Raw genomic sequence first — 22,711 nt, 5'->3', positions numbered from 1 at the left:
TACTGAAATAGTGGATGAGTTTTATTGCAAGTTTTGTCCGCGGATGAAACCGCGTGACATAGCTAGTGCCCAGTACCAACTAAAATAAAACGATAAGCAACATGAAAAATGTTTATTGTATCAAAATTATAAATCAGTTTGGCAAATGTAAAGAAATACAACCGACATAAAATGGAAATAATCCTCATCATTATTTATTTGTACATCTGTTAAATTGGAGTATGCAGTTTCAATTTCCTGGAGTGAGGAGTCCAGTATTTCATCACTGTCCCTGGTCGTTTCAGCCCACGAGACGCGCTTCAGGCTTCGGGGACTTTCCTTCTTTTTATCAGGAGCTGGCGTAGAATGAGAAACAGGTGAAGGGGGTTCCTTAGTTGGAGTTTGTGCGCATTTGTCCAAGAAATGTTTGCGGAGAATAAATTCTCGCATGGAATCTTGTGAAGCTCGTTTCGGGGGTGGAGGAGGGGGTAAAGCTAAATCATCGTTCTCTTCCATTGATGGATTTTGTTCTTTTTTCACTTCCTCGAGTCTTTTAGTTTCCTCTTCATTAGCTGCTAAGGGCCAAGCGCCTAGTTTATTTCGCGCCAAGTGCGGACGATTGTGAGCAGCACATAGGATTCTTTTACGCACAAAATCGTGGTACACAGTTAACTCAGAAGCTAGTTCACGACGGACGAGCTGTTTGTGTCGAGTCGGTACACTTCGATCGCGAACTGCCAAGAGTGCCTGAAATAAGAACAATATTGATGTTATTTGTTGTAAATTTGTTTCTGTTATAAATATGTTGAAATTTATTAAGATCCAATTTAAAATCTGTATTTTATTATTTTTTACAATTTTGATACTGACTGACTGTGTACATATAGTCGGTGTTGGTGTATATTACTCGCCCGCCGCAAGTGGTGTGTGTGTGTGTACCTGCGAGGCGAGCAGCGTGAGCGCCGCCTGCAGCGCGCCGGCTAGCAGCTTCTCGCTGGCCGGCGGCAGCGCGCTGGCGGCGCTCGACACGCTGGCCACCGACTCGCTGCGAGTGGTGTGTGTGTGTGTACCTGCGAGGCGAGCAGCGTGAGCGCCGCCTGCAGCGCGCCGGCTAGCAGCTTCTCGCTGGCCGGCGGCAGCGCGCTGGCGGCGCTCGACACGCTGGCCACCGACTCGCTGCGAGTGGTGTGTGTGTGTGTACCTGCGAGGCGAGCAGCGTGAGCGCCGCCTGCAGCGCGCCGGCTAGCAGCTTCTCGCTGGCCGGCGGCAGCGCGCTGGCGGCGCTCGACACGCTGGCCACCGACTCGCTGCGAGTGGTGTGTGTGTGTGTACCTGCGAGGCGAGCAGCGTGAGCGCCGCCTGCAGCGCGCCGGCTAGCAGCTTCTCGCTGGCCGGCGGCAGCGCGCTGGCGGCGCTCGACACGCTGGCCACCGACTCGCTGCGCAGTGCCCGCCGCTCGCCCGGGCTGCCCGAGCACGAGCACGCGCGGCGCCGCCCCGCAGAGCCAGCTGTGCCGCCCGCGCCCGGGGACCGCGCGCCGCTCGTCTCTTCCGAATGATATGCCTGCACAATTACCAATAATAATAAAAAAATATTAATGCAAAAGTGCGCTTCGTTCGGAATTACTGGAAACACAAAACACTAAGGTTTAATTAAACTTCTAATAAAAAAAAATTAAACACATTAGTTAATAAAAAAGTCACAAGCACTTACATGATTCAAAGAGCGCGTCAACAAACAGATCACAGACAGAATGGTCCCAAAGGTGAGTTGTGGGAACTGTTCATATGTTATCTTCGGCGCTCCAAAATGTAACTCGACGAGCGGCTGCCAGCGCTCGAGATCCAGCGCCGGTTCCGCTAGCAGGCTCAATAATTCCGGACTGAACGAAAGGAGGCTCAGTGTCGCCATGTGGAGGATTTCTAGTACCCTAAAATGAATAATTACATAAATTTGAATCTTAATATAATTCACTTTACAATAAATAACGTAAAGTACGATTATGAGCACCATTTAAACCAGGATTCTATAAAGAAAATGTAAAATTTTACTTTAAGTTATATACACAAAAAAGTTGAACGAAACTTCTGTTGAAATCAAATCAATCAAAAATGTTTTTTTTTTTTTCATTATGCATAATATTATTTCTTGAAATACAATCACCTGTGTAGCGCGGCAGGTGCGGGCGGCGCGGGCTCGTCGTGCGGGTCAGACGCGCGCCGCGCACGCAGCATTAGCGTGCCGCACTGGTGCACGCATGCGCTAATACTGCGCTGCAATAACAAATCGTGTTTATCTATTGTGTAAAAAATTATTTTGTTTTTTTTTTATTTTTTTTTTACAATGCAATATTATGCTTTTAATATTTTTGAAAAAAAATTAATATGTGAATGTTAGACTGCGTAAATGGTTTTGTATTTGTTTCCAGAATCCAGATGGAGATTAAGAAATAAAGGCCTGCTTTTGAGATGTGATAGACAACAGGATAAACAAATCTAATAAAAAAACTTCACACTTACCATAATATAGACCAATGAGTTGATGTTCAAGATACGCCATCTCGCCTCAAATTTCACAAGTTGCACCACTAGATTGAGTGTGGACGCGCACAAATTCAATGCATCAATGCTATACATCTGACGGGGCAGTAGTATCGCTTCCACGAGATGTTCCAAATGAACGCCCACAAAAGTGATCGCGTCGCTAGCAAAGAACTCCCCATGTTTCATAACCATCATTGATATAAAGTCTAAACTGTACCCATAAACCCGCCACCACTCTTGAGGCTTCCAAACGCTTTTATTTCCATTGGGATTAGCTTCAATTTTCGGTGGCAACAATTGCATCCAAAGAAATTGGTCAACGTCACTCAATAATAAGTCTTTAGAAAACGGACCTCTAGCGTACGCGGTCAAACAACGCAACGCTGCCAGCGATGTATGGTAATGACGTCTATTTTGCAAACACGCTTGTAAGCAGCAAAGCAATTTGTTCACAAACTTTGTGGATTGAAACCATTGTGACAATCCTGTGAATACATCGTCATACAATTCCAGACACTGTTCAAGCATGGCCAATGACAGCACTATTGGAGGTATTTCCTCGCTCTGCCCATTTGATTCTTTATCAACTTCCATTGTTGTGTCATCTCTGACAAAATCGAAGAGTTTGCCCAATTCAAGACTGTTAATATTCGTCACTGAGCGAATTACACTTTGCGCTAGAAGGCTGTTTGCTTTGATTTCATAGTCCAAGCTACTTATAGCAACCGTAGCTATAGATAGTATTGCGCGAACTGCTCTGGGATGTAAACATTCATAAACAACAGCTACATTAGTTAGTAAATTATCTATTTGTTTTGCGCTAGCTTTTCTGTTATCGAAACAATCTTCCTTCCAATTTGCCAGCATTACGACATATAGTTCTGCGAGTATGACGACAAGGCGCCCATCTTTGAGATCATCTAATTCATTCAAAAGCGCACTCATACAAGGTGTAACCATTTTTGCTTTGTGCGCTATATTCAGACTAAATGGCAAACATTTGCAAAATATTGTTGTAAAGTCTTTCCATGAAGTTAAAAGTCCAAGCCATACAGGAACTTTATCAGTGACGATTTCCTCAATTTCACGTCCTTTGAAAGAGAAAATATAATCAATCCAAGTGTCAAGATGTTTTTTGTTTGTATCAAAGAATTGTTCTAAAACCTCTTTGAAGTTGGGTTCGAGCTTTTCTCGCGATACAAACAACTCAATTCCAAGAACGTTAAAGATCTGACTATATGTACGAAGTTCAGGTTGGATTTCGCTAAATAGAGGACTGGTCATGTGTTCCCAAAATTTTGGATGTTCGCGTAATTTTTTGACGAGAATTTGCATGTTGTTTTTCCAGAGTGCATGAAATAGGGCCATAATGCAACCCAACAATGGACTGTGAAGCAATTTGGCATCCTGCAAAAAGGAAACATTAATTATCAAAAGATATGAAGTGAATAAATAATGCAAGAACAATTATTTCAACTGAGAAGAAAATTACTCACAGATTTAACAGTCTCCAAATAATCAGCCATATATCCCAAAATGCCTTCAAAACTGTCATCCTGTTCAGTTTTCACTGTTGCATCTGTTTCTTTTTCTTTTTCAATTGCCTTTGCTCTCTCGTGATTCATCATAAAGAACGCTTCAGTCAAACCAGGCTGTTTGCCGACACAGGTCGCGACAAATTCCAATATGGCCACCTTAACACCAATAGTTTCGTATTCATCGCGCAATCTGTCCAAGAACATGACCCGAACCTTGTACGCGCTCATGTCTAGTAATGCGAACAGTGACATTTGGAAACCCTGAAATATCAATTTAAATTATAACTAAGTAAAAATGCAAATTATAATTGAGGCATATAAATATTGAATTTTGAAAAATTTCTAAACTTTTATTGTGTTAAACAGATAAAGATTCAGTTCCAAGAACAACTCACTTCAGCAAATCTCTTCAAAAGCCTACAACTCAACACCGACAGACTTTTGTTGAACGCATGATTGATATAGCTGACCACATTGGGCACAACTTTAAGCCGATCCACTTGTTTATTTTGTGCGAATATTAGGTGTTCCAGTGGAGTCACTTCGTTAGTGTCATTTATTAGATTCTTCTGTCGTAGCGCATACATGATTAGAGCTAAACAGCGTTGTAGAGTAAATGTGTATTGATATGCCGATCCCGAAATCCAGTTGGTATCTTCGTGGATAATTTTTTCGAGGGATTCGTTACCTGGAGGAAGGTGAAGTTTTAAGATTATTTGTAAAATGGTTTTGAATGTGTGTTTTTAAATAATGCAGCTTTGTTAAGAAAAAACAAATAGCAATAGAAAGTATTAATATATTGAAAATAATACAAAATTTGAATAAGGGAATACGGCTTTGATTCCCTGTGCTTTGAAAAATTATAAGTGTAATTTAAATTTTGTTTTATTTGGATGTACATTTCACATTTTAAGACTTACCAACAGAAACAATCTTTAGTAACTCCAGAGCATTCTCTGTATACAGAAGACCATGGATACAAGTCCGTTTCAACAACATCACTGTGGGTTTATTATCAGTCTGCTGTAGAACCATAGTGAGGTAGTTTGCACATTTCTGTATGAGCAGCTTTCGTTCTGTTGTCGAACTGTAGCGCCAGCCATATACGTTGGGAAATACTTCACGGAGGATAAGAATAAGCCCCGGCAGAAGGATTTCTGTTACGATACGATCGTCCGTTGTTATCTGAAATAATAATAAAGATTTAATAAAATAGGAAATAAAAACATGAAATTATTATTTTTTTAATTAATCTTATAAATTTATAACAAATAGAAAAAATTCGATCATGAGGCGGGACTCGAACCCTGGCTGAGTTGGTCAAGCATCCGCCCCGGATTGGCGTGAAAGGATGCGGGTTCGAGGCCCGCCTCGTGATCGATTTTTTTCTATTCTTTATAAATTTATATTTATAATGCATTTGAATGCCATAAAACCAAAAATATCAAATTCAACAAAGTGAATCTTTACTTATAAAAAAATACACTATTAAAAACATATTATGCATTCATATTTTGAAATAACGATTTCATACCTTGTGGAAGGCACATAGCATATCAATATAAGTAGTGAGAAACTTATAAGTTCCACTTGGTTGTTCAATAGATATGAGGTATGATCCCACAGCTGCTGAATCTAAAGACACACCATTTGCATATTCTACATGGGACAGCTGATGTTTTGTTATGCGCGGCAAGAGACCTGTGTTTATTAACCTGGAAAAAAATAAATATTTTTAATTGCTAACATACACAAAATTAAATGAAGTTAAATGTACAAAAATAGGTGTTCATTAAATTTTTTATTTATAGAAAATTTTACTCACCGTAAATGAATTTCCTTGGAAAACAATGGAATCAATACAATACAGACATTGAGGCATTCAACCAACAATTGCAATGGAGGTGTTTCTGCACGCATGAACCTCAATAACACATCAAAGACGCCTTCACTTGGCCCTACCAAGCTTTTTGGAATCTCTTTATCTTCTACAAGTGCTTTTAATATACCCTTCAGCACTTTAGTACCTTCATACACTCTTTCTAATGTCACATTTAAGTTATAATGTCCCTGTTTTCTATCTAGAACTTTCTCTATTTCACTATTGAACACTGTCCAGTAAGAGATGGGTGTACGAAAATGAATCATTGTGCCTTCCTTCCGTTCTAAGATTGTGGCTTTCGACCCAGCTTCTACATGGTAGGTATTATCGCCCAGAGGGTAGTAGTCTCTACCAATGACTGCATCTTCAGATTGTAATGACACTATTGGTACTGTATTTGGATTGTAAATTTCTGTGTATACAGGTAGGTTTTTCAGTTCGGCAATGAGCTAAAATGTAATATTTTTATATGTACATCAGATACCATACAAAAAGTATTAATAAAAAGATTTTATTACAAACTTGTACCAGATATACTTTTATATATGTCATACTACTAATGCATACATGCTAAGACAATTGACCATAAACACAATACATATCTAATTTTAGATTTTTATATCAACTTACATTTCTTACACTGTCCTTCCCAGCTTCAGATAAACCAGCAGCCAAAATGGAAATTGCATCGAAATTAAAAGGGAAATACTCCAACGCAGTATTCCATAAAGACACCACACCACAATTATCTTCTTTTTGTTGTAATAACCAAAATTGCTCAGCAATAGAAGGTGACTTAATCAATTCTGAACATAATTGCATGATGCCAGGTTGGCAGCTGATTGTACCATCTCCATCAAATTTATCGCAGACTTCATTCAATAGTTTGAATATCCTCTTTCTTACTATTTGGGCACACATGGAGTCATCCTGAAAACAAAGTCACTACATAGTATAAAACAAAGTCACTTTCTCTGTCCCTATGTCCCTTTGTATGCTTAAATCTACGCAACGGATTTTGATGCGTTTTTTTTAATAGATAGAGTAGTTCTCAAGGAAGGTGTTTGGTATATAATTTATTAGGTTTTAGACAAGGCAGGCGAAGCCGCGGGCAGAAAGCTAATTTTTAGTATAAATAAATGCCCATCATCAATCATATCAAATCTGATCATCATTATCTTCAGGTGGCCCCATTGTTTGCTCTGACATAAAAAAAAATGCTTGTAACAGTTTCAAGTTATTTTTGTACATATTCCTTCACTGATCTTTTTTTAAATACAAGTTTATTAAATCTAATAACTCAATATGCAATTGAATAACAATCATCTTGATAATGTGTTCCCAAGTTACATAAAAAATTTGTAATGCTTATTGAAACATGTATTGAATTGAAACTCATTTTACCCACTGAAATGTAATTACAATAATTACTTACATTAAACAAAGTGCTACTTAGCATTTGTTTCAAGAATTCAAAGACTTTCATCCTCAGTGAAATGGCTCCATAATGTTGATACTGTGTTTCAAATAATTTTACATGTTGGTCACTCTGCAAAGGAAGTATTAGCATCATATAAAAAATGCAATATAGATTATGCCATTAAAATTTACTTAAAATTATTGTATAATCTAGTAATGGATAAGTAGCTGATATCTACTATATAAAAATAAGTCGGGTTTTCCTTCCTGACGCTATAACTCCAGAACGCACGAACCGATTTCCACGGTTTTGCATTTGTTGGAAAGGTCTCGGGCTCCGTGAGGTATATAGCAAAGAAAAGGTGTCTCTGGTGGCGAAACAGAGTTCGCCCGGTAGTAATTTAAAACAACTTTTATAATTTGAATAAGGTTTTACTAACTTAAAATTGGTAAATGACTTTTACTTCAAAATGTCTCACTTAACACTTTTAAATGAAACTTTACCTGTAATGTAATCATCATCCAAGTCATCAACATTGGGCTTTGCTCCATATGTGGTTGAATCTTTGTAAACTCATTCTCTACAGACTCTTTAGTCCCTTCTATCCATGGTGACAGATTTTTGCTAAAAATTAATAGTGGTAGTTGAATGAAAACTAAGTTTTCAGTTTGACTTTATAAACTTAAAACGCAATATATTATGTCTATTGTGTTGTAACCATGTTTGATTGGAAATAAATGATTTTGATTTGATTTGATTTGATTAAAGTGTATAAAAACATGAATTATTAAAAGTACTTGTACTCACATTTTCTCATTATCTACAATAACCATGAAATATCCAATTTCCATATACATAACCCTCATACACACTTCTCTGTGCTTTTCTTCCAAGAGATCATTGAAAGCTTGATTTTTACCAAAATTATGTTTTCTAAACAATTTGAACAGTTTGACAAACTCATCTTGAGAGATTTGTTGTTCATTAGCTAATAACATTAAAATCTGGAGTATAGCAACTTGTTCCCTTAAGTTGGACTTTGCCCATTCTTGCCTCACTGTATCATTGTTAAAATCACTTTGTATCTTCCTTGATGGAGGTGCAGACGCTAACAGTTTCTCAAATTGTGATATAAGAGACGCTTTTAAATTGCTTACACCTATATCATTAAATATTTTATTGAATAGTTCATTATACTTATGATTTGTATCTGCCTTAAATTCTATGATATATTGTAACAGTTTTAATACAAATAATCTTTCAGCATGATAGAAATTCCAGACATTAGGCGATAGGAAAGTTGGCCTTGTATCCACAAATGCTACATTTTTCAATGCATTTGCTGGTGTTCCATATGAGATATCACATAAATAATGTTTTAAAATTTCCCATATTTGAAAACAGTCCACATCCTGGAAAGAAACGGATATAGTTAAGCACAAGCACAATGCATAGAGTTAAGTTTAATTTTCGACAAATGTGTGTTTATACATATAAAAGTAATAACTTACGATATAATGTTGTAGCGTTTGAACAACATTTAAGAGCTTAGTTTGGTCCGAATATTTAGATTGCAGCTGTGTAAAGGAGTTAGCTTTGGCAGGTTTATAACAAGCGAGTCCTTGCTGTAAACAGCTAATGGTATCCTTATTATCTAAAACCTTTTTAAGTTCCTCGTTCGTAAGGCTTTGTGAAAATGTCCAGCGCCATAATTGCTTCCAATATCTGTGAAAAGTTAGTGTAAATATAACAATGGATTTATATGCCGACTTACAGAGATTGAAATGGATATTAAATTAATACTTACGGAGTACAAGCACTTGTCATGGTGGTTTTTTTTTTTTAATAATGATACTATCCGTTAAACATAATTTATTGTAATAATAGTGTTGTTTATTTGCCGCGGAAATAAAAATTAAAGATATTATTTTTAAGGTTAGAGGAGAGCCGTTATGTTACATTGACAGGACAAGTGTCATATTTTAGGTCACAGATAAATAAAAATTGTTGTAAATTATTGCCAGTTATATGATAAAAGAAAACGTTTTTTCTAAATGTTTTGAGATTATGAATGAATTAAGAAACAAAAATACTGAATACTTTCAAATTGATCATATCCGGTATAAATTGGGCTAAATTCAACTAGAATAGACTGTATTGAATTTTGAAATGACGGGATTGTCATCATGACTATGATGATTGAGTCATAAGTGGTAACATTAACACTTTTTAACATGGCCGCATGTTGAACGAAACGATTTTCTTTACTGTTTGCCAAATAAACATAAATCGGTGTTATTTGAGGCGGATATATGTAGATCGGCGTGCTGAAGTTTAAAACAAACAGTTAAACATATAGTCGGTAAGGAATTTATCCACTAACTCAGTGAAAACAAATTGTAGGATAAATGTTTTTACGAAACAAAATTTGTTTGTGTCATAGGCAACGATCGTTAAGATGATGCATCACCCGAACATGCATCATCAGCCAATGTCTGGGCATCCGCCCCAACACCTCCCAGGTCACCAGGGCATGCCTGCACATCATCAAATGCCGCCGCATCAAATGCACAGAGAGAACAGGCACGTAACGTTGACTAGGTAACGTTCGGCTTTTTATTATTTTGTTTTGCTACTCACATAAACAGCTTATTTCTTTTTAATTTGCATTAAACTATTAATATAATTTCAAATTATGGGTCTATTAAATTAATGTGTGTGGTGTAGATGTCTATCTATCTAATCAAATATCTAATACCATACTTAGTTCAATACGTGACATGTCCACAAAACACAAATTCGGCGCTAAATAAAAACAGACAGTATAGTTGGTTCAAAGAAGAAATAATTTTTCCCGATATTACATTTTTTAAATATGTAACTTTCCATTAAATTTATTGAAATAATTTAAATTCCCCATTTATGCCATTTGAATTTTGAATTTTTTATTTTTTTTTGGGACATTTGTAGAAGATGTCTACTTTTGTCATTTATTTAATTTCAACCTACCTATATGAAATCCTAAAAAAAATATGGGCTCTGTTCTACTTATAAATATACTCTCTGAAACATTTTATCCAATTGAATATACCTAATTCAAAGATAAAAGTTAATATTCAAATATAAAAAGCCCTGTGTATCATAACAGTCCAGTATCTAATAAGATTTTATCAATTCCATGAATGATGAATTTAATAAAACCTTAGCTTTTATTCAATTCAAATATTTATTCTAATTTATTTTTAATTTAGAATAATCCTACATTCAATCTGCCTAAAATCCCCTTAAGTACACATTATGTCAAATAATACAAGGTGTATTCTGCTTTTTATATCTTACTTGAGATTTGAAGAATGGGTCACTCAAACATTGACACTGTTCAATGAAAATAAAATCCCTCTGTTTTATCCAGTCTATAGACCGGCGGCGGCATTCATATGCAAATTATGTGTAATTTGTTGATATGTGGAGGGTCCTTTGCGGCTCTCTTTGTTACTTAAACTGGTCATGAATGGAACATATGACTGCAGCTTTGATCCAAGCTGATCGAACACTGAGTTTTGTGTTCAGTCTGATATATAGCGTCTATTGAACGAACGGCCAGTTGGAATAACAGTACCACAGCAGGCTCCTCTCTAAACGGTCCCTTTGAAAGACTTTCGAATTTCTCATGGACATTTTATACAAGACTAGTGAAATTGTGCAAGGTTTCTATTTTATTTTTAGTATTGTTACTGAGTGAATTTCTAGTTGTGATTGTGAAAATGGAGTAGAATTTTGTATATTACTATGTGGTGTGACATGTGTTTGTTCAAATTAAATAACCTGATTATTGAAGAAAATTATCATTTAAATTATTGATAGTTTTATTGACAGGTAATGAAATTATTAGACAAATGCAAAATGAAAAATGTTTTAATTTGCGGTTTGAATTCTAAATTTGGAAATAGTTCCTTGATTTTCTTGAGATGTTTTTTTCACAGTTCTTAATAATAATATGTTCATTTTGATATAACCAGCAATGATATTTTATTACAGTTTCGATTAAGTCAAAATTTACTGCATGCTAGAATTGCTTTAATTCCACATCTCCACATGTTATAGAAATGCTCGGTGTATTTACGATTATTAACATATATGTATTGTTAGATTACTGAATGTAAAAGTGTCTGAATGTGTGAAAAGTAAAATCAGTCTCAGACCACAGTTGTATAGTGAAACCAGTAAGGTTTTTTGGACTTTTGACGTGATAACGTTTTTAAAATCGTTTTAGTCGGGTGACATGTTCAGAAACTTGTGTCACACCAAAACCTCACGAGCGCGATCGCAGGTATAACGAGAGAGAGACGGACCGATCTCCCGTCTCATCTCGAGCGCAACCAATAAGACGTTATCACGTAAAAATCTCGATCGTAAACCTACTTTACAAACAACCAATTTTTGCAAGTGAGTACCAAGTTTAAAGTGTAGTGTACACACAGAGTACCACTGGGTCCGTCAGCGGGCGGCAACATGGGCGCGCACGGGCAGATGAGCGGCATGGGCGCGATGCCGGTGCACCACCCGCCGGCGCAGCGCCCGCCGCACCCCATACGCGCCATGCACCACCCGCCAGCACAACACCACAATGTGCCACCGGTGATTGCTTTTTTATTACAATTATCATATAATTTACATGTCTTTTTTTTTTTTGGTCCGCTAACTGGACGTTCCAACATTTAGAAATAGTGAAAATACAATCACAATCATTGTGACTTTTAGTTGGACGGCCTTCTAGGAGCGAACACAACATGCAACAATTATAAACCTACACTTATAGCAATAATTAAAAATAACAATTAAAACAATTAAAATGTTAGAATGTTAGAAGGTTCTTAAAGTATATTCAATTTGATTGTACATGTTAAACTGTAAAATGACGTATAGTTATGGTATATATTGAAAAGGACAGTCAACTTGTGAAATACAATCAAATTGCAGACAAGTTGTAACATGAAAAATATATTCATTGGAGCTTTAAACAGACAGAATTTTGTACCTTGAACAAGTTGTGTGGTGTACTATTCACATGTTTTTCAAATTACTTACATATTTTCAAGTATTTGTTTTTTTATTTTGTTTGTTTGTATTTTTATTTATTTATTTAATGTAATGTTACATTTTTGTTTGTTTCGTATCATAATCTGTGTGTACATCTATAATTCTATAATAAGAATATAAAGCTGAAGAGTTTGTTTGTTTGAACGCGCTAATCTCGGGAACTACTGGTCCGATTTGAAAAATTCTTTCGATGTTAGATAGCCCATTTATCGAGGAAGGTTAGGCTATATATCATCACGCTACGACCAACAGGGGTGGAGACACGCGGGTGAAACGGCGAAGCGCAGCTAGTTATTAATAAATGTGTATATGTACGCAGCAAACGCGTCCACTCCGGCGGCCGTACCCGATGAACAGCGGCTACGGGCCCGCGGGCCCGCCCGTGCCGCCGTTCGCGCACGCGCCGCCCGCGCACGCGCACGCCGACGCCGCGCACACGCCGCACACACCGCACACCACACATCAGACCACTGGTATGTGGAGTTGATAGTTAATTATTATGTACCCATTTGTGGGACTCAGATTCTTTTTATGATAAATAATGCTATTCCTGTGAATTTTTTTGAATTAAATGATTGGTTCTAATTTATAAGCATTATCTGAAAAAAAGTGGATTTCAAAATAATGTTTATTATTGCAATATCTATATATTTACTTGCGAATAGTAAATTAAATATAAGCAATATCCGTGGGATGAATTGGCAGTGAAATCGTGAATCACCAAATATGAGTAACATCTTTTCTTAGCATTGTGTTTTCCATTTTGAAGATGCTAGAATAGTTAAATTCTTACTATCTCTAATTTTAAATTTCTAAATTCTTGATGTAGGTAAGATGACAAATAAAAAGTTTAGATATAAAATAATCGATTTTTCATATAAACTATTAACTTTAGGTCTGTGCCGACCGCCGTCGCCAATAAGATCTTTGCAGACAAAGCTAACCTCGGACTTTGGTCAGTCGTGTTTTGTACACAGTTAGTGTATGTAGTACTAGTATGTAATAAAGAATATGATTTTTGTTGTGATATTTTAGCTTATTTTTTTATTTCGTGTAGTTTATTTTACTATGTAGTGTAGCATTAGCGGTGTCAAATGTCAATATAGCTTTGATTTGATAGATTGTGTATTGTATTTTTGTAGTTTTTAAGTAATTGTTAGATGTCATATAATGTTCTGTTGTTTATAGTTCTGTAGATTATAGTTGTAAAGAAAAAGAGTGTAATATTTTAGATGAATGTACGCTTTTTAAATAAAGCAGTTTTCTGTAACCTAGTGCCTGGTTTATACAGAACTCAAAGCTATCCGTCATATTTTGTTCAATAAAGGATAACATATTTCAAACAAATAAATTTCTTTGGTAATACATTTTCCAACATTTGTCAGATACATAAAACATTCATTTCATTGACTAATCTCCATTATAGACACGGTATCTTGCTAAACCTTCTTTATGAGTATGAGTATGGAATTCAGGAAACCACAGTATCTTCATCATAACCAAGTAGAAACTTTCCTTTAACCAAATTAAACCTCCACAGCAGTGACCCCAGTAGCACAGAGCGCGTTGCCAAGCACCGAGCCCACTCAAGAAGAGAAGCCGGTCACATCAGGTGCGGAGGGTGACAAGGATGCGCAGGCGCAGGCGGCCGCGGGCGAGGGCGAGGCGGCCCGCCCGCAGGCCGCGGCCAACAGTAAAGAGAAGACTCCCATGTGCCTGGTCAACGAGCTGGCCAGGTACAATAAGGTAATCCGCCATCTTATGTGTTTGGTTTGAGCGATTAGAGGTTAGTTAGTTGACGGACGATGGACCAATAAGTGAGGTTATAGCAAGCTATATATTAATAGTCAGAGCAATCGATTCTGACCTGTGTGTGCAGTTTGTTGGTGGTACATTATAGAATGCTCATCATGACATATGTTTATTTCTATAATTAAACATCCGATAATAACGATAGTATGATTTGTTTTTCAGATTAAGCATCAATATCGCCTCACATCAGAGACAGGACCCGCTCACAAGAAAGTATTCACAGTAACACTCCGTTTGGGTGATACTGAGGAATATACAGCTGAGGTAAAACACTGATTATTATTACATAAACTTATAAAAATTTGAAATATGACGATTTATTCTTGTATCTGGGTGTTAATCTTATATATAAAAATGAATCGCAAAATGTGTTGGTAAGCGCATAACTCGAGAACGGCTGAACCGATTTCGATAATTCTTTTTTTATTATATTCCTTGAAGTACAAGGATAGTTTTTATGTAGAGAAAATGTAAATATGTACCACGAGCGAAGCCGGGGCGGACCGCTAGTTATCTATATAAGTATTTATTTAAAATTATATATGTATGTTTATCAGCCATTTGGTTCCCATAACACAAGCGAAAGCTTAGTATGGGATCAGATCGTGCCGTGTGTGAAAATTTTTCTAAAATATTTATTGAAGTGAAACTTCTTTATCGGGGTTGGAAAAAAATTTAGTGTAACATTTTTTCGTTACGCGTGACATTTTTCCGTTACGCGCCATCTTTTTCTTATCCCTACCACACGTGATTCGACGTATTTCTGTAAAGTTGCATATAGTAAATTATTTTTTGAAAAATAAGGTTATAAAGAAGTTTCACTTCTTACGTGTGTACTCTAGTACACGCTTACATTTATTTATCCAATACTCTTGTATGTGCAGGGGTCGTCAATAAAGCGAGCGCAGCACGCGGCGGCGAGCGCGGCGCTGGGCGGCACGCGCTACCCGCCGCCGCCGCCGCGCGCGCAGCCCTCGCACGCCGCGCACGCGCACCACCACCGACACGCTGGTACGTCTTTAATTAATATTTTATTTGTACAGAAAAAAAAAATATTTTACATTTAGTATTAACATAATTTTGCGATTTGAAACCTTATGAGGCTTGTAATAGTACTCACGGTCGCATAAATATGTAGTGTAGGGCAATAAATTGAGCACGGCTTTATATGCGTATCTATATCTATACTTAATATTTTAAAACTGAAGAGTTTGTTTGTTTGAACGCGTTAATCTCAGAAACTACTGGTCCGATTTGAAAAATTCTTTCGGTGCCATAGCCCATTTATCAAAGAAGGTTATATAAGGCTATGTGCATCATCACTCTAAAACAAACAGGAGCGGAGCAATGCGGGTAAAACCGCGGGGCACAGCTAGTCATACATAATCACTGTGAATAGTATTGACCGCATGTGTGTTGTGCAGGCGCGGTGATGCCGACGGTGGAGCTGAACGCGCTGGCGATGAAGCTGTGCCAGCCGGCGGTGTACTCGTCGGTGCCGCCGGTGCCGGCCCGCGCGCGCGCCCGCCTGCCGCCGTACCGCCTGCCGTTCCTGCCGCCCTACGCGCCGCACGCGCCGCACCCGCCGCGCCTCATGGAGCCCGGCCCGCCGCTGCTCTATAGGTATTACTCGATCATACAGCACAATTAACAGAAAAAGCTGCAGAAAATTTTCATACTTATTGATTTAATTTTAGTGTCAACTAACTTTGTAAAGGGATTGAATTTCAATCCAAAACTGAGATAATGTATTTCGGCCTGATATACTATCTGGAAAGAAAAAAAAATGTGGCTTAAAAATATAATAATTTTTTTTTCCTATGCTACAGGTACCGCGTGTGTGTGGGCGGGCGCGCGTGGCTCGGCGAGGGCAGCACGCCGCAGGCGGCGCGGCACGACGCGGCGGCGCGCGCGCTGCTCGACCTGCGCCCGCACCACGACCAGCCCGCGCACGCGCACACTGACAGCGCCGGTATGTACGCACATGTACACATGCATATGTACCATGTACACGTGCAACCACGTTCACACGCATACGCACGTACATGTACACGCATATATATACACGCAGAAGCACATGTACACGCACACGCACATATAACGCGCACGAACACGCACATATACATGCTCATGCACGCTCAAATGTACACAGAACACCTGCCACGTGCACACGTACAAGTCAACTTTAATGTTATGGGCATGGTAATTTTGCAACAAAAATGCATAAACTTACCTTTAACTAAATTTTGTCAACAGGGGAAACAGATGCAGACTTATTGAACTCGGAGGTGAAATCTCCTGTGTCGCTGGTACACGAGTTGGCTCTCAAACGGAATCTCAACGTCATATTCTCTGTTAAATCTGAAAGAGGCCCGCCACATATGCGGGTGAGTAATTTTTTAAATTTCTTACATTTTATTAATTGGTCTAACAAAACAGTGTACAATTCAAGTTTAGAGTAACAGTATTAATATTAAAAAATAGGGAATTTTGTAATTTTATTTTTTGTATGATAAATACCGTATGAAATAGACCATTTCAACTTCAAGAAAAGTCACCAGTTGTAAAATTTATTTTCTGTAGTGCATGTTAAAACAAACTTTTTATTTGAATAACTTATTTCCCAATCCATATTCTATTGATGCACTTTGCAGGTGTTCATAACGGTATGTAAAGTGGGCGAGATGGAGACGGAGGGCGAGGGCAACGGCAAGAAGGTGTCGAAGCGGCGCGCGGCGGAGCGCATGCTGGACGAGATGCGGCGCCGCTGGCCCGCCGCCGCGCTGCGCCCGCGCGCGCTGCCCGACAAGCGCAAGCACCCGCCCGCCAAGAAGAAACCCAGGAACTTGATTAAGGTGACGCGTGCGGAGAGTCTTAAAGCATACATGTTAAATAAAATTGATTGTTTCGGCTGCATTTGCAAAATAACAATTCGCGAGGCTGTTTTAATTATATTTGTAGTTAAGTGCAATAAGTATAGCCACCTAATCTATAAATATCTAATTCCTTTATATTAAGAAAATGCTCATATTTTTTACCTGTTGGTTTACCATTATTTCTTAAAGCAGCATTAATTCAAGTCTGGATAAATGACACAAATATATAGGTCGCCTAGCGTCATCACTTTTCCACACTGGAATAAATACTTTTGAATTTTGTTTTCAGTATTACAATATTATATGTGCAATTTCGATCATAATCTTTTTCTATTCTTTGAAATTTTTCGTTTATAAAGCATTAAAATGCCATTAATCTAAATATCAAATGTAGCATGTCAATAATGTACTATGTAATGTGCAGGAGGGCATGTCAGGCGGCGCGCTGCCGGAAGGCGGCACCGCAGTCCCAGCGGGCGGCGCAACAGACAACCCGATCTCCCGCCTGGCGGTCGCGCGGCACGCAGCACGGGCCCGCTCGCCGCAGTACCGCGTGCTGGAGGAGCGCGGCGCGGCCCGCCGGCGCGAGTTCCTCGTGCAGTGCGACGCGCCGCCGCACTCCGCGACCGGCCTCGGGCCCAACAAGAAGACGGCCAAGCGACGCGCCGCGCACAGTGCGTATACACGTAGATTTATTGCGGCCTAACATGTTTTTTTTTTTTTTTTTTGTAATAGGGAAGCGCTTGACCACGATCTCGCCTGATGGTAAGCTGAGATGTGGCCTATGATAGAGCACGCTTCCCTAGAAGGTACCCGTTCACTCTTCGGAGAAGAGAGTGAAGTAGGTATGAAGACGGCATTGAGTCGAGGCGCTTAACATCAGGACCGAGACACACACTTAGTAGCGGCACTATAGGGGACTAGTCTGGAGACTGCGGGGACGCCCGAGCAAAAAATATGTGCATGCAGAAAAGAAATGCAAGTTTAAAAATTACTGATATTAAGCAATAGACCGGTTGGACAGTGTGAACTATCAACACTATTGTACGGTGGTATATCCAGGGATGGGCTGCATGGCCGTACCAATACCGAACAACAATACGTCTGCTTTTAAAACTAAAGTAATTACCAGTAATATATACCAGTAATACAATATCTACATTACAGAAATTTTAATAATGTGCTAGACTTATTTACACATAAAAAACTAACCATAAGAAGTGCTTTTGCGAATGCGTTGTTATTATTAACAAATCTACTAACTGGCGACGAAAAAGTGGATATTTTCCACCCGTAAAATGTTCGATTAGCTCAAGGATAGGATAATTTTTACAGACGTACTTTTAGCGATGGAGATGGCGAGCGGTGAGCCCGGCGCCGTGACCAGTGCGGACGGTGCTAACGGGGACGTTAAACCTAGCGGGGAAGTTAAACGGAAGGTGTGTATAGAGAGAGGAAGATATTTATTCTAAATAATGCCAGTTTACAAATTACTGCAACAACAAAGAATACAATCTAGCCAAAAATTTAGAGATATTTACTCCAAATAATGCCAGTTTACAAATTACTACAACAACAAAGAATACAATCTAGCCAAACATTTAGAGATATTTACTCCAAATAATGCCAGTTTATAAATTACTACAACAACAAAGAATACAATCTAGCCAAACATTTAGAGATATTTACTCCAAATAATGCCAGTTTACAAGTTACTGCAACAACAAAGAATACAATCTAGCCAAACATTTAGAAATATTTACTCCAAATAATGCCAGTTCACAAATTACTACAACAACAAAGAATACAATCTAGCCAAAAATTTAGAAATATTTACTCCAAATAATGCCAGTTCACAAATTACTACAACAACAAAGAATACAATCTAGCCAAAAATTTAGAGATATTTACTCCAAATAATGCCAGTTTACAAATTACTGCAACAACAAAGAATACAATCTAGTCAAACATTTAGGATTTCTGCCACCATTTTTGAACAAATCTGAATATTTTACAGATAGATTTCGATAAAAAATATATATGAAAAGTGTTTAATCAAACAGATGTTTAATTTTGTACGTTATTATTATAGGAAAATGAGGGTAGTGACATGCGACAGCCCGTGCCAGGAGTGTTGATGGTGGACTATCACGCGAGAACCGGACAACCGGCACAGACTAACGGTAAATTATTGTACTACTTCTCAACTTAATAGATTTTTTTTTCCTATTTTGCTATGTTATTCGCGTGCTGTTAGTCATCCTCAATAAATGGACTGTCCCACAAACAAAATATTTTTTCAAATATATAAATATATTTTATTTTTATGATTTTACAACAGCAAAAATGTAAAACCTATAATAATTTTTTAGGCGTGAACGTGAGCGAGTCGAGCGCGACCGGCGGCGGCGGCAGCTCGCCCGGCGCTAAGGATCAGCTGATGTACCTCGCGCAGCTGCTCGGCTTCACCGTGCAGTTCTCGGACTTCCCTAAGGTATGTGTTTTATCTTATTTATTTAGTTTATTATACCTTGCACGTGGTTTTAAATTGAGATAGTAAAAATAATAAAGATTTTGTGTTCATATAGCGATCTAATCAAATACAACATTAATTAATTAACAATGTGTGTGTGCGCAGCGCAACCACGGCGAGTACCTGTCGCTGGTGTCGCTGTCGACGGAGCCGCCGGTGATGTGCCACGGGGGCGGAGCCTCCACCGCGCTCTCGCACGAGCAGTGCGCGCGCGCCGCACTCCGCGCGCTCGCGCTCATGGGGCTCGACGCGCCCGCCACGTACGTGCTCACATACATATGTCGTAGCCATATCGTAGATTTGCTCATTTCATGAAATGGCCAATTTAGTTTGGCCAGATCGTTAAATCGTCAACGTTTCACGATTTGGTCACCCACATTTGGCCAGATCGTCGATCTGGCCAAACGTGGATGGCCATTTTATTTCATTTCACGAATTGCGACCATTTTTGTTTCTTTTTTAAAAAGCGATTCGCTTCTGACACTCGCCGGCCGCTGCCGCGGCACGCTCGCTTTGCTCGCTCGGCTCGTGCGTTGTTTATGAAAGTCTAACCTAACCTAACCTTTCTATTGAAAAAACCATTCGCTTCTGGTATTCGCCAGCGCTACCGCGGCACTAACTTAAATGACAATAAACAAGTTCTTAAAATATTCTGAATTTTTTAATGTTTTATGGACTCTCTAAGATATTTTATACGATCTGGCCAAATGTCGATGACCAAATCGTGAAACGTTGACGATTTAACGATCTGATCAAACTATGTTGGCTATTTCATGAAATGAGCAAATGTACGATATGGCCACGACACATACACACATAGCAGCCGCCGGTGATGTGCCTGCCTGTGATCGCCGTAAAAATCCATTGGCTTAGATACATTTTCTGTCTAGCAAATTAAAGTTTTTTTTATGCATCGGTAAATTACCTTTAACTATAAAATTAATTAAATCGTTCTTAATTATGTATGTTTAGCAAAATATTTTAAATTGTAATCCACCCTAGATATAATATTGTATATTTAAATAAATATAATATGTTCCAGGATGCAGAACCTGCCGGGCTCGGGCGCCAAGGCGAGCGTGATCAGCAACGGCATCTCCGAGTGAGCCGCGCCGCGAATATTGACATTGTTTCTGATTCTGCAATATTTAGCTAAGTGTGAATATTTCACAGCGCGAAACGCTAACGTTCGGGACGACAACACCACATTATGTATTGACAGCATTTAACATTTAACGATTTCCAGCTATGACATATTCACAATCATATTTATTTGATCTCGGGCCTTGCAACAACTATTAGACTTTTATTCGAGCGTTTCCTATTATGTTAGTGCCTAATGTATATATTTTTTTGTTATTATACGATCTGTTTTAGTCAAACACGAACAGTTTACTCACAAATTATGTATTTATATTTCGAATTTTGAGCGCGAATAAGTCGAACGATCTTCGTTTATTAACAACGTATGTAACTAATTAGGTTATGTTTATTATAGTTTATCTCTAGTGATAATCGCACGTCGTGCAGCTATATCGATAAGGTGTGGCATTTAAATGAAATTATATAGGAATTAATAGACGAAAAAAATGAAGCTGCGTAGCCAAAGTATTACGGGAATCGGACTACGTAACGGCAAAATATAAATTGATGTAGCGGGGACTTTAGCGATTAGTGGTTTATGGAAATATCAGAGTGGTCACTTTGTATTAAAATGCGTATAACTAGGAATCATATCAAAATCAGAGGCATATGGAAGTGGCCACTCTGGAGTGTGACGGTGTGACGTCACGCGTCGTTGCGCAGTCCGCCCGGTGTTGCATCATGCGGCCATGGTGACACGTTAAGCCTTGTCTCCACTTGAGCATGCTCAGGCGTCTCCACTTGAACGGCTCGGCCAAATGAGCCGCTCATTCGCCTGAGCATGCTCAAGTGGATACAAGGCTTTAGGTTAGACTTTAGCTCAAGCTGGCAGTCGCCGCAGTCCGTGTCGGCGCAAGGAGTGCGGCGACTAGCCGTGTGGCCTCGATTTTTAACTGCGACCCTACGCTATGAAATGTGTAATTTATAATTAGGATACGATCCGTAATAAACACTTAATTTACGCCCCTAATCGTCTTAGGTAGGTTCGAGGTTGGCTCGGGAAATCGCTGGCGCAAAACGCTGTTTTATTTGTTGAAAATGTTACAGAGGTAACATTAAATTGTAATAAAATAGCCGGGACTATGAGAATGGAATCCAAATTGCCAAATAGTTCGCGTTGTTTATGAACTTGTATTTTTAAATATAAATTATCTTTACCAGTAGAATCATATGCGTGAACTCATATTGTCTGAATATATTAAATAAAATAAATTTATTTCGAGGGTTCATTTCTATATCACATGATATACAGATCCCATAAAAGCACGCTTTTGGGAATATATTTCCGATTTATATGAGTAAAGGTGATTTCTTGAGCTATCCTTCGACATAAGGTAATGTTGCTTGTTAACTTTGACTAATCTATTGTATGTGTACTATTTCTGTTTAGTATAAATGGACTATTGCGCGTAAATATGTGCTTTATCAGTACACTTGATCGGTAATGTTATAGTTTTTATTTATTTAGATTTACTGTTGTTATAATTAGCCCGAAGGGACCCGATCATTTGTAGGATACCGATTGTACATTTCATTGTAATGGGTCCGAATCATGTTTAAACATTAAGATGTTATACATAAGTGTTTCACTGTGAATACGCTCCATGAAATCAAATTTTGTGCATACGATTTTAAATCGAGGCCATTGGTACAATTTCTTCATGTTGAATGTTGCACAAGTAACAAAGCATAAAGAAATTCACAATCGTTATAATTAACTGAGAAAACGCCACTAGGGCATTGAAAAGTTTTTCTTTATTTATTTTGTTCTAAGTAACTAATATTTTTTATTATATACATATATGTGTGGAGCAAGTCCCAACTGAACTTCGTGCTGTTAGCAATTGTGTAAACGTTAAAAAACAATAAAGCGAAATATTAAAAA

General features: G+C 38.3%; 2 protein-coding genes across 5 annotated transcripts; one reads left to right on the top strand and one right to left on the bottom strand.

The window, feature by feature from the left end:
• Positions 1-98: 98 nt before the first annotated feature.
• Nup188 (nuclear pore complex protein Nup188) lies at positions 99-9,335 on the bottom strand. Its single transcript, XM_089696054.1, has 16 exons — positions 9,170-9,335; positions 8,874-9,087; positions 8,170-8,774; positions 7,866-7,986; positions 7,378-7,491; positions 6,573-6,872; positions 5,886-6,391; positions 5,595-5,775; positions 4,981-5,245; positions 4,456-4,748; positions 4,019-4,321; positions 2,499-3,929; positions 2,143-2,252; positions 1,693-1,909; positions 1,312-1,542; positions 99-726 (listed from the first exon to the last, which is right to left on the bottom strand). The coding sequence occupies exons 1-16, from the start codon at positions 9,187-9,189 to the stop codon at positions 127-129; spliced, it is 5,511 nt and encodes a 1,836-aa protein (XP_089552180.1). The 5' UTR covers positions 9,190-9,335; the 3' UTR covers positions 99-126.
• Positions 9,336-9,584: 249 nt separating this feature from the next.
• On the top strand, positions 9,585-22,711 carry stau (double-stranded RNA-binding protein Staufen). Of its 4 annotated transcripts, none has more exons than XM_089696107.1 (18): positions 9,585-9,724; positions 9,806-9,945; positions 11,844-12,000; positions 12,782-12,935; positions 13,358-13,417; positions 14,003-14,208; positions 14,437-14,538; positions 15,159-15,285; positions 15,699-15,897; positions 16,104-16,246; positions 16,531-16,661; positions 16,929-17,129; positions 17,575-17,824; positions 18,486-18,589; positions 19,243-19,333; positions 19,523-19,644; positions 19,789-19,943; positions 20,726-22,711. In XM_089696107.1, exons 2-18 carry the CDS (start codon positions 9,821-9,823, stop codon positions 20,787-20,789), a joined length of 2,391 nt encoding a protein of 796 aa, XP_089552233.1. In that variant the 5' UTR covers positions 9,585-9,724; positions 9,806-9,820; the 3' UTR covers positions 20,790-22,711. The 4 variants fall into 4 exon arrangements, with proteins under 4 accessions (XP_089552233.1, XP_089552232.1, XP_089552230.1 ...); XM_089696106.1 differs by having other exon boundaries at positions 9,806-9,963; positions 18,498-18,589; XM_089696104.1 differs by having other exon boundaries at positions 9,806-9,963.

The sequence above is a fragment of the Colias philodice genome, chromosome 6 (assembly GCF_061535455.1).
Source record: "Colias philodice isolate Cphi_HAF_F1 chromosome 6, ilColPhil1 Martin Lab GWU primary, whole genome shotgun sequence".
Lineage (NCBI taxonomy): Eukaryota > Metazoa > Arthropoda > Insecta > Lepidoptera > Pieridae > Colias > Colias philodice.
This window is presented reverse-complemented; position numbering and strand designations above follow the sequence as displayed.